Here is a 13002-nt window from a genome sequence, read left to right as displayed (position 1 = left end):
TACACATGCATTTTGCATTTATTTGTTACTCATTGTTATTGAATCCAGGGTTTCGGCTACATGTAAAACATCATGGCGCAACACCATGTATTAAAATGAAGTGAAAGCCTTCAATCAGAGAACACATAGCACATGATGGAGGTGGTCAGGAACATGGTGGTTTTTCGCTACTTTTTTAAAGGAAAAATCCAGAAAGAAACATTATAATGAGTGAAGGCCGTTGCCCGCAGAACTCAAGTCACGCAAACGAAAGTGATGGACCATGTGAGGACGACGTTTTTCTTACCACCTGTTGAATAAATGTCAAAAATTTCCCTTTTGCTTCCTTCTTTGTCTATCGCATTTTGAATGGCTGATCATCTGTGGTCCTGTTTTTCATGTTAAGAAAAATCACTCATTGTCAGTCGATTTTCAAAAGTCAGTGGTCTTTTTTTAATGTCTCCACGGCGTCGACTATCGAATATCTATCGATAACAAGATTGGAATTAAATCAGACATATTGCCGTAGCTCTATTTTCCTACACCTCTGGTCATATTCTCACACCACTGACAGTGAATCATACTTCCCAATACAATGCTGACGATGACATCACTGACAGGTGTCCAGCTCTCCATGAACTGAGTTTAACTGCCGACATTTTGACTGACTAATTTCCCTAAGCATCTAATTCTGGCAGGACTGTGTTGCTTAGGAAGGTCTACGTGTCAGTCACAGATTAAAACGGCACATTTAGATCCCTCAATTTCTCCAAGGATATTACATCATTGCGCTGAAGAGCTTTCCACTGAGATGTCAAGGCGAGGCAAAACTTTGAGAGAGAGAAGTCTACGTCCCCGCTGCAAGCCTCGTGGCTGGGCTGCTAATTAGGCTAAAAACACTGCGGAGCACAGCTTCGTGATCAATATCAAAGCGGTTGTCTGGAGGGTAGAACACACACTCCAAAATAAAAAGAAAAGAAAAATGACAGTTTTCTTCTATTTAAAGCTAAACGCAGGAAGAGAAGCGTCCATCCTGGCGGGCACCATCTTGCCCTTGGCTTTGTTTCCCACTGAGCATGCAGCAGAAGAGGAGGCACAAGCTCAAGTTGTCTTTTTATGTTGTCCTGCATCAAGGGGCTGCCTCTCCCCCTGTTGATGTTGTTGTCATTCGTGCTGTTTCACGCCCTCCCCTGTGGTTCCCCTCACGCTGCAGTGTTTTTACGTCAATCTTTCCACGCCGCAGTCATCTTTAACGAAAGCAACTTTTTAAAAAATATATTAAGAGACGCCGCACATCAATCAAGACTTTTTACCAACGCCATCTGGGAGGCCTGACAGAAATGAATAAACGTGTTCCAAACAAAAAAGAACACACAGATGAGAACCATGTTTAAACAAACGCATCCGTGGTTACAAGGTTGCGTGATTCATTCACCTGCGAGGAGTTCCACTAGTGGGAGGGTCACACAGAATTTGAGAGCGACTGCCATTTGTGTCAGGCCAGTCTTTTGCTATTATGAAGCCGCACTAACATATACACCACAAAGGCATGATAGAACATGCCTTTCATTGACACGTTTCTGCAGCATCATCTGCTCCTCTTGATCTTGATTTGTGGTGTTTGGGTGAGATGCTGAGACACACAACAACACATCAAGGTGACAGAATCTTCAGTCTTGGTCTAGGTGCACTAGTCTACAAGTCAAGAGCGAGGAAAACGACTCACCTCAATACGCTGCGAGTTGACCTTTTTGCCTTTCTTGCTCCAGCTGACCCTCGGCTTAGGGTCACCTGTTGCTTGGCAGACGAAAGACACCACGCCCCCTGATACACCAATCTGGTCGACAGGAACCTTAGTGAACCGTGGTGGTGCTGAGGAGAAAGAACACAACTTTAATATTCAAGTAAACTGCAAGTCAAAATTCACGCAGTCTCTGGTTCACAACAACACCCCCCACCTCTCAAGTCATCTTAAATATATTCCATTAATCTTTTAGGTGCAGGGCTCATCTATTGTAATTCTTAAATAATAGGTCCTGAAATATCTCAAAAAATGAAAAAGCAGGAGAAAAAGAAGAAGAGGAAATGCTGAAAAACAAAGAACCCAACTGACTAGTAGGCCGAACCAATTTCAGATGACGGGATTTGTCTTCATTAGAGCACATGTGCTCAATTACAGTTGACACGCAAGGATCCGAAATCCCATCAATAATCTGGTGTTGCACAACAATCGGTGAGAACTTGTGAAATTATTTCGGGAAAAGGGTCTTGCAACACATCATCTCGCTCCCAGAGGCCCTTTTTCTTTTCCTCTCATTCAAGACTTGGCCAGTAGAGTTGACATAATGGATGCAGCCAGTATTTCAAATTCTGAGAAATAAGAACAGATGGTCCCAAGGTTGCACAATCCTCCCAGTGAGGATGGTTGGACCTTGAAGCACTGATTCAGAGAACACCATCATGCTGCTAATGCTACTTTTTTTATCACTATAAAACTCTGTGTTAGTCAAATACGCGGTGACAAAATGTCTATATATATATATATATATATATATATATATATATATATATATATATATATATGTATATATATATATATATATATATATATATATATATATATATATATATATATATATAACCAAAAGGGTGTCATAAAAAGAGATGAGCGTGATTTCCAGATGCCATGGCAGCACTAGGTTGAGATATCCAAGTCTGACAAGAGAGCAAAAGCGAGACGGAACTCTCGCGGGGAAGTCGATAAATATGAATCACACAGATATGCAGGAATGATCAAACAGCCGGCACATAACATCAGATTAATAATTAAGGCACCACGAGCCGACACCAGTCTCCTGGCACGAGGCGAAAGACATTTGAAGTTCCAGAATTTGCTGTGGGTTTAAGAGCAGTGAAAAAGAAGGTGTTTTACAGCGAGGGAGATATATATAGAGCGAGGGGGAGAGTCGGGAAGAATGAAGGTGGGTGAGTGAGGAGGCGTTAAAAGTTCACGTCTTCGCCTTCAACTAATTCCCCAACATTTCTGATGCAAGTCTTACGGCAGCGTTTTAACTGCTGGTTGGCAAATCTCAGAAACTGAAGCAGAAACTGCAAAAACTCTGCAACTGCTCGACTTTTTATTCCTGATGAAACACATTAATCTTTAACGGTTTCCAAATTAAACTGCTGAAATACGCTGAATCTTTAGTTTCGGTTGCTCAGTTTCAGACAGATATAGTCTCTCACCAGAAGCCTCCTCTGGGTCTGATGGGGGGGTGGACGCTGTTTCTTCAGCGAGTCTCTTAAATACGGCTGGGTTTGTCACCTTGTCTCTACACACGAAGACCAGAAAAGTCTTGCGTTGATGGTTATGTCTGAGCCGTGCCCCTATAATTCGACACATACCGATTCTGTCCCAGCACCACCAATTGACACAACATGTTGGGAAAGTGGTCTTTTGCATCCTATGCTGACGCCAAAGGCAGCTTTCAGCGTTGTATTTTGACTAGGGCCAAAAAAATCGATTCGCTGAAGAATGGTGGTTCTCATTTGATCTGATTCAGAATCTATTTCAAACATCCTAAAATATTTTTTTAAATGTTACATTTCCCTGGATGTCCGCCATTTTGTAGCTGCGAACAACGTCCAGATGTTACGATGTCTGGGCAACCTGCTCTGGACGCACAAACAGCTCTAGCTTCGCTAAATGCTCTAGAGTTTGGTGTAATTTCGGGATTTACCGAAAGCCCGGAAACAGTGAGACACTAAGTGTGCATGCATTGCAAAAGTAATATCAAGCACTTCGACAACACAATGAATGAGCGTGCGACTGAAAGTTATAATACAGAGAACACAAACACATAGAGCAGTCAGCTACGGCTCATGGATTGTCATGTAGTGTATCGCAGATACGCAGGGCCCATACCATCAGACAAAGAAGCACTTTTATTTTTGTTACATATTGCTTTTATGACTACATAAGAATACATAATACTACATAAGAATTAACATTTTTAAAACATGAGTTTGTAAAAGATTTCCACCACTAACATTGATGCAACAGGTTTTCAACTGAAGCACATGTTGCGCCTTCAGCTGCATATCTTTGTGTACTGCCATCTCTACTTCATTCTTCAATTGTTTTACTTAGTTTTTCATGCATGGAGGTTGTTATTAAACACCACATCTGGGCCACAGTTAGAGCCACATAAAGCATAATTGCAGCCCTTTAATTTCACGTCTGATCGGCAGCATTCTCGTTTCGACTTCTGACTCTTGGCCTCCCCTTGCAATCATTTGCAGGCGCTTCTGTAAGACTGCTTGATGAAAGTGCAATCTTCATGTCATAAATGAATCACACGTCAAATCATCAAACAGACTTGTTAAAAGGCTGCGCTGGTTTGACATTGACAGACAAGTAAGTGAGCGGAGTGAATCAGCCAAAGGGCACGGATGAATCTCTTCCACTTTTCTAAGAATTATTCAAAACATGTGATGCCAGAAATGATTTTCAACTCGGAGGAGCTATGCATATCTTCATTCTGTTGCCCGATATTGACTCTGAGTTATCCATAAGGTACTGAATAAAAAGCACTGGATTTACGAAGCCTCTGCAAAAGAGATATCAAATAGAAGCCAGAATACAACCTGTGTATTAGAACTCTTCTATCAATGCGCCCTAGATCGGGTGTGGGACTGCAGAAGTTTGACACTCTTTCACTAGTTTTCTGCTGGACTCTGCACAAATTAAGAAAAATTGGGGAGAAAAAAACAAAAAAAAGGATGAAATACCAGAGGACGAGGGGTGGAGCACAGGAGGAGGTGCTGAGGTCCCAGTGAAGACAGCAGACAAGGTCCAGGTGTCAGAAGAGATCGTGAGAAAAACATTGAATCTTTCATCAAAAGGAGGGTTTCCATAACTTCTCTCTTTGCTCTCATCCCTCCTCAGCAACTTGCTTCATTTTTTACAAACACGTATGCAAAGTGATGAGGTAAAAAATAGCCAGCTCAGTCAGATGCCATTTATGGCATCATTTTGTGGTGACGATGACCACTCCCTGATGACCCCCACCCAAAATAAAACAAAACGTGCTCCTTCAGGCACTATGTTTCCTTACTGTCCGAAGATGAGTCGAATCGATGACTCCAAATTGTCCAGAAAAGAAAGTCCATATGAGCATTGTGATGTTTGGGCGGCATTCTGAGGTCCCCCCCAACCTCCCCTGGGATTGACTCTGCCCCATTCCAACCCGGAACAACAAGGTTAAATGAAACTTGTACTGTTTGGGTGAGTGGATGTTGAAAGTAAGGTAATTCAGTGAGTACAAATCAGAGAAAGATGTAGCAAAATGGACTTCATTTATTGAAGTACAGATGACGGCATAATAATGTCTAAGATGTTATTCATCCCTGCAACTCCATTCTTTCCGCTCTGAATTTACATTCCATGGTTTCATATGATAGTTATAAGACCCCACTATCACCGCCAGAGCAGATTTAAAGAGAGCAGTGATTCCGAATTTCTTTGGCTAGCATGCAGCAACAAGAGTATAAATGGGCTTGCGTCGAAGTATATGTCAGAGTTAAGCTACTCCTGACTTGATCTATTGCCTGGGTAAACATTTCTCCCACTGGATTACAGTCATAATCACCGGTTTCAAGAATGCTAAGTACGGCTTTAGGTTAATTTGGAAAATTAGGGGTCCATTTAGACTTAAATAGACAGTTAGGCTTCAGGGTGTCTGGCTCTTTTTTTATGGAATGAGAGTGTGTGTTGTATTATTCAACATGTCTTCCCCTGCAATCGAGCGCCTCAGGTTACATTTTAGAGTTCACAAGTCTCAGATATAAGTTGAGTCATTATATGAACACGATGACTATAATTTGCTTTTTTTTTTCATTTTTATTTTTCATGTGCCTCTGAGCTAATACTGCCAGTTGCCATCAGCTAGCATAAATTTTTATTGTTCTTTTTTTTTTTTTACCTGGGTATAGAACTCAACACAGATACTGCAACTGGAAGGTACGCAGTGGAACTTAAAATTGCAATAAACAAGTTTAAAATTCTGATTACAACCATACAAGATCGGGATGGTGAGGACCAGTATAGACCAAAAATATGCTCAGTAGGTTAATGGTAATTTTTTTTTTTTTTATCGCGATCAGGGCGCAATACGTGTCTTTAAGTGGAGGCGGTACGTGCGATATTTGAGATACATTGACAGCCATCCATTTCAAGAGGCATTACTGCAACGTGTCAGCAACAGGAGCAAAGACGGAGGTAGCACTAGCATCAGCAGGTTCAGCATGCTCTGCGCATGTCACCAATGGTTTCATGTATGGCGTCACACCTGGTTTGTCCAACCAGTGAGATGCCTGCGACTGATTTCTCACAGAAAGGATGACAAACCAAGCCTTTAGACAAATAAGATAAAACAAACATTTGGATCGAGCTTTGGCGTCAAAACCTACGCAAGGAACGGCTCTTGACGTTTTCGCATTGTAATGACATGTCACGTACCGATGCTGGCACGGATATGAAGCTTTATTTCAAGGGCTAAAATTTAGGTGTTGGATTTACAGTTCACCAACACCACAGTTCCATATGACAGCAGTAGCCACCCTACAAGATGTATAAATATGACCTAAGGCAAAAAGGAATGGCATAAATACGTCAAATTTCGTTTGAAGGACTCAATGATATTCCCAGGTAGAACACTGACATTGAAAGGACATTTCGACTGCAGTGGCTATGTGTTCCATCCACCAAAGTCTCTTTCAATTCCCCAAGCTTCTCTCAGACAGATTGCGGTACAGCACTGCCCAGATAAGCACACAAGACCTGCCTTTATCTGCATGGCAGGAGGACATGGCCTGAGCCAAAATAGCCAGCAATAGGGGCCCAGATATCTTCAGAAGGACCAGAGAGGGGGGAAAGAAAAAAGATCCACGCGATCAAGGCCGCTTGGTCGAAGGAAAAAGCCTCTCCTCCTGTGCACACAGATGATTGGTTGGCCAATGCAGCCGCCACCTGCTACTAGTCTGTACCTCTGCAGACCTGATAAGGCAAAATACGTATGATTTAAAAACGAGCTGGCTCCATTTACAGCACTTTACTGTTGTCATTGGGTAGATTTAGGGAAGAAGAGAATCGTGATTGACGGAGGAAAGTGTCTCGGGTCATAAATAGAGGCCATTATGTGCTGAATTAGCAAAGTGGGAGGAAAATTACGCACAACCATCTGCACAGAAAGGAGGAGAATTGGGGTAAAAAGGCACTTATTACCAATCTTGTCACAAACAAGCAGCCTCTTTTTACAGGCTGGAAAGAACATTTGGTGCTAACGTAGGCACGACTCGGAGCGCCAACTACAATTTTTCCTGCCTTCAATTCCACATTAGCAGCCGCATGTAGGTGGAATGAGTGGATCAACCCAATTATACCATCTTGTTTCATGGTTGCACTCGAATTGATAGTCTGAAAGAAAAGACGGTTAGCGGTTAATGATGGTGAATTTCCATCAGTTTGTGCAAATGTGATGGGTCATGCACCGAAAGATCAGATTAGGTAGCAAGCAGAGCCGCCGTGACTTCGTGAGCATGTGGACAAATTGTTTCGGTGGAAAGGCTGAAAGCAAACATCACAATTTACCGGGGAAATAAAAACAAGATGTCCAGACACGCTTTAGGGAAAAAACAAACAACGATTCTGCACTTTTTCATCACGTACTTTCTCGAGATTTTCAAGTTTGTGGTTTAACTTTACTGGAGCAGTTGCTGACGGTGCAGAACAGAGCCTTTAAACTGCCTCAGAAAACCCTGTGAGACTGTCCAACAGATACATACATACCTGCACGCACATTTAAGGACTGAGCAGTAAGGCAGAAGTGGAGCGAAGGGGGTTCGAGAACCTCCACTATGCACATGCACACCATCCCATAAATTATTTTATGGCTGACTACTCATTTGAGTAGTTCATGCACATACAAAACTGAAGGATTCCTGTTGCTAACCAGGTGACCCTGTTCTGACTGTGTGTTAACTGAGCCTGTGCAGTCAAGCTAAACACCTCACGGGTAAGAGAGGTGCCGTGGGGACTGGAGGGCCTTGATGAAGGTGGGGTTTGAGAGGGGAATTGGGGGTGCATGGACGGACGACAGCGCGCATTGTACATCTTTCATGATCTTCCTTGAAAGGCGGAGTGTCGCCATCAACAGATGGCGAAGGAGCGCTTCATGTTGACATAAACAGCTGAAAACAATGGAATTTCACCCCGTATACTGGGAAAATACCAGAGAAAGGGGTCAAAATGCATTGGGGGCCCCGATGCCGCCATTGTTCTGGGGAGGTCCATGCACCAACATACCCCTATTCACAATCACTTCAATGGATTAATCTTTTAGCATCATGTAAACAATCGTGGCGCACCGTCATGGCAAAAATGAAAGACCATGCCTTCATATTCATGAATAATGATGACATTTGATAAAGTGAAAACAGGCATCATGGGGGTGCGATTATGGAGTTTTCAGCGTGTTTCTATTGCATACATTGCGGGAGAACTAAATAAATGACAGCAACTGCTCGCAGAACAATCGTTGCACATCTCATCCAGACACATGACAGATGGAGAGACAAGCTGTAGATTGAAGACAGATTTCCTTCTCATGATTAAAAACCACGTGTTTACTGACATAAATTCAATTAATGTCAAACCCCCGCCCTCAGCTTCCTTGTTTCTCTGTCCGATCGCTTCTTGATTCGCTATGTTCATTCCATTACGGTTGAGAAAGTGAGAAAGTCATTTAGCAATTGTGCAAACCCCCAACATCTTGACAAAACCCTGCCCACTAACCACTTATATAGCTGCCAGCGAACGTGCCATCGCCGTGGGAACCAGGCATTTACTCCTCATCCTCATTATTATGTTCCCCTTGGTCCAGCAAAGACCAGACTCTTTATTGAAGATAGCAACTGATATTGCTTTGATTTGGGAGCGCAAAAACAATGTGACAAGATTGAAATGTCACTTTTAAATGAAGCAAGTCTGTTTTATGACTTTTGGAAACATTATAGCGACTGTGTTCATAATAAGCGCCACGAAAAACAGTCAATGAAAACAAGTTGGAGTGAGCAAATACCTTTCCCACCCCTGCAACTCTACTAAACTTTGGTCAGGATTGGGCACAAATGTTGTTCTAGAACCCCAAATTATCGCAACTTCATTGCATTTTATTTTTTTAAATAAAATCGTCCACCAAATCTGGCAATCATCAATAAAACAAGTTTGTGAAATGTGTGTACTCCAATAAAAGCCATAGCTTAGCTCAGAATCAGGAAGGAGACACACAATGGTATTATGAAAAATAAATATCTACCTCCACACACGCTGCCGGGAGTGTTTCACCACTACTTCAAAGAAATTCAACAGACAACAAATCAACTGAGAAATACCAGAAGTTACGTTAACTTACTGGAATATGACTTTAAACCGAGTTAAAAGGCCTGCAGTCTGGGTTTAATAAAGATTTGAAGATTATGTTGAGAAGCCTGCAGATTGCATCATGTGCCATCCACACTGACTGCTCTCCAAACTCCGGCTTCAATCCCCGCGGGACTTGTGGCAGGATATGGAAGCACATTATGAAATCATTTCTAGCGTGTTCATACCCAAAGGTGAAAAGTTCTGAGGCGGAATTTCTACAAAGAGTGTGCCACTAAATAATATGCACAAATTGGTCCCAATGAAACCGACGTTGAACGCTTAAAAAGGAGGAAAGTGAAAGGCACTAAGTATCCTTGAGTCAATTGGAAATAAATAAGCTGTAACCCTCAGAGGAAGCAGGGAAATTAAACATGAGCGTGTTTCTGATTTGGTTGAGAAGTTCACACGGAGGAATTGTGAGAGGATGTGTTTAGTCACGTACTTGAAGAAAATAACACTTGTTGATTTATTAATGGCTCAGAATCCCTTTCAGTTTCGAAGTATCCACATCCAATTTACATAAGTGAAAAGAGGAGAAATACAATAAGATCAATTGGGTTAATACGACTCCTGAATCGAGCGATTTTGATGAAACTCTTTCAAGGAGGGTGTAAAAAAAAAAAAAATCAAACGCTCCTATGTCCTCTATTATGCTGTCAAAGATGGTTCATACAGAATCACTCAAACTAGTGAAGCATGTTCGTAAGAAGAAGCTGGGAAACAAGATAATATTCACTCCACTAGTCACATTGGACGTTCAAGAGGACAAGGAGACAGCAAAAGTAGCTTAGTTTAAATCTCATTCCACATATTTGATAGATTTGATGCTTAACAGAGACCCATGGCAGGTTGCTTGAAAGCCTGACTCTTGTTGTATTCTGCAGGAGTTTAAAATTAAAGAAGTATCACATACTGTATAGAGTAAAAAAACATTGCAAATATTTCAATTTATTTAAGGTCTGTGTAATCAGATCATTTTTTAACAGTTCAAATATAATAAATATGTTCAATAGTAAAATACATGTTTACCTTTAACAAAAAAGAAAATGAAAATAACAATATACAGACAGACTACAGCTCGCATCACGCTCTATATTTCTGATACTGCCATAATTAAGAACACGATAACTGCAAACTTCACGTGTCCTTCTTTACATCTCTTACTATGTTACCCAAAAGTTTGTGAAAGATTGTGAAAACCTGGCCTTTTCATTATTGTATCGGCCAGTTAAAGAAATCAAATTCAGTTTTTTATATTCTAGTCTATTTCACATCTCATAAACTGTCTCAAAAGTGCAACCAAAGAAATGACCATACTTCATTGAGAGTTTCACAAAGAAATCTCCAACTCTCACACTTTTTAAGACTTTGAAGATGCAAGCACCATCAATGATTCACGTCGACTTCATGTCGACTCCCTGAAACCTGACCAGCTTTCCCAATGTATTCTGAATGTTTCATCGCCTCTAACGGCTGCTACAACCTCTATCATCCACTCCAACAAGAAGAGCGTCCGTTTTGCAGGTGGACGAGTACCAGGACTTTACCAAGGCAGAACCTTAATAATCCAAACAGCACAAGTTACGTGCTTCAGGCGAATATCTTCTCCTGGTGACTCAATTAAAAATTAACTTGTTTTCTTCTCATCTCAGAGAAAAACACCCGGCAGTGCGATGCCGGCCGAGCATGCAACAGCTGGGCGCACACAAAATTCAATTTGGGTAGAATTAACTTCCCAGTGTTGCTGCGTAATTTAAGTGGCAGGGAGTGGGGGAGAAAAGTGAAAGGAAATATGACAGACGGAGAGCAGAGGAGGGCATATAAGAGAAAATGATGTTGAGAGCAAAACAAGAAAACAAGTAAAGGCTGCATATTTTCGCTAGTTGTCATCGACATGAATAATTGAGCTGCCTCGACCCATCAGCCACATCTGTGGCAAATTACAATCGCGCTGCTCGGAAAACTTGCGCTGAGAGAAAAGGGCAGGAGGTGGTGGGTGAAGCAAACTTGTAATGATGGTGGAGTCGTGTGACACAAGCTGCTCTCTCACGTGCTTTGAAGTGAGAATCAGTCCACAAAAACACGCACTCAAATATCTTTTAAAAAATACCAGAATGTTTCTTTCTTTGTACAATAGATAAATGAACAAGAGAGGGAATGGATGGTGCGGAAATAAAAATATGACAATGGTGTATAGGGTGCAATTTGAGTGGGTAGAGAAAAAGCAAAATAAAAGATTAATGGCAGAGAAACACAAATATTGGAAGAGTGGGTAGCACAAGGTCTACGTTCATTTGGGAGTCTTGGATAGATTTGTATATTTTTTAACGTATTTTCCAATCTTTTTTAAAGAGAAATGTTGTTAGTTAACTGTGAAACAATTAATATTTTGCATTTCAGTAAAAGGAAAGTTTTTGGCGACTGAGCTGTGACCCAAAATTACAATCAATTGACTCAGCTTTCCACACACAAACCAGAATTGTAGCGTTATTATCTTAGTTTTGGATTTATTGAGCCATCTTTCTTTCTCTTCTGATTAAAATGTCTTCCTCTCCGAGTGATTTATGGCTCTAAATGAAAGTAATGGAGGGTAGGAGGGGGGAGGCGGGGTGTAAGAGAAGGCAGTGACATCATGCTTTTATCTGGGCTTTTCTACAAAAGGTGTGTGTTGGTGAGTGTGAGAGCGAGAGTGAGAAGACACACAGCCGGGGGCGGGCTTCTTTCTGCCTTTTTCTTTTTTTCTCTCCACACCAATCCTCTTGAACCAGCAGGGATGAGCGGATTTAATTGGTGTGAAGGTCCAAAATGGGTGCACACGCACAGGTGTTTGATGGAGGAGGGACAGAACACAAAAGGAATTACAAGAGTGGCGTTTGTGAATATTTGGATGTGTGCTGTTGAGAGACGAAGGGTAACATGATCAAGATAGATCTTTGGGCAGTATAAAATGCAGTTTAAAAAAAAAGACCGAGACAGATGGAGAGCGAGCTGTGTTGCTGGTGTGTACGCCTCAAGGATGAACAAGAGAGGAAGAAAAAGACGGCGAGCTAAGCTCCGTCAAAGATTAGACAGACTGCAGTTATTTAAATCAGACTGAGCCAACTGCCGAGTAAAAAGGGAAATTGTGGCTTTAAGTGGGTAAATTAGAGCCTGTTGATCATTTTGCTTTTCACTCCGTAAGTCACCCTAGGTCAGACGGCCTATGACAGAAATAAATCCACTTTCCGCCAGCATCTGCCCGTTTTTTTTAAAGCAGCTGCCGCGTACAATGAAGGAATTCTGCTGCGAGACGTCCAAATCTCCACGCAATCAGAATTGATAGCTCTATTGCAACGACAGGGCCGTTTTGTATGGCGCTTCTGAGAATACAGCCGTGATGCCTGTCAAAAAAAAAAACGATGAGAAAAGAAAGATATTCGTCTTTTAAATTATCCACAGAGGAGGGAGGAATCAGGTGCATCCAATTCTGTCATGATATTTAAAGTTAATTCAAAGTCAAGCCTTGACTGGTTTTGTTAGCTGCCACCGAGAAAAGGTAT

The 13002-nt window shown here is 41.6% G+C and overlaps 1 protein-coding gene across 15 annotated transcripts in view; it reads right to left on the bottom strand.

Moving 5' to 3' along the window:
* ptprsa (protein tyrosine phosphatase receptor type Sa) overlaps positions 1-13002 on the bottom strand; it is a 214840-nt gene that overhangs the window by 107258 nt on the left and 94580 nt on the right. For all 15 annotated transcript variants that reach the window (XM_053843556.1, XM_053843721.1, XM_053843882.1 and 12 more), the window contains one exon: positions 1706-1851. In XM_053843556.1, the coding sequence (XP_053699531.1) occupies positions 1706-1851 (146 nt within the window). The remainder of the gene's footprint in view (positions 1-1705; positions 1852-13002) is intronic.

Source organism: Synchiropus splendidus, chromosome 1, assembly GCF_027744825.2.
Source record: "Synchiropus splendidus isolate RoL2022-P1 chromosome 1, RoL_Sspl_1.0, whole genome shotgun sequence".
Lineage (NCBI taxonomy): Eukaryota > Metazoa > Chordata > Actinopteri > Syngnathiformes > Callionymidae > Synchiropus > Synchiropus splendidus.
Note: the sequence above shows the minus strand (reverse complement) of the source record. Positions and strands in the feature narration are given on the sequence as shown.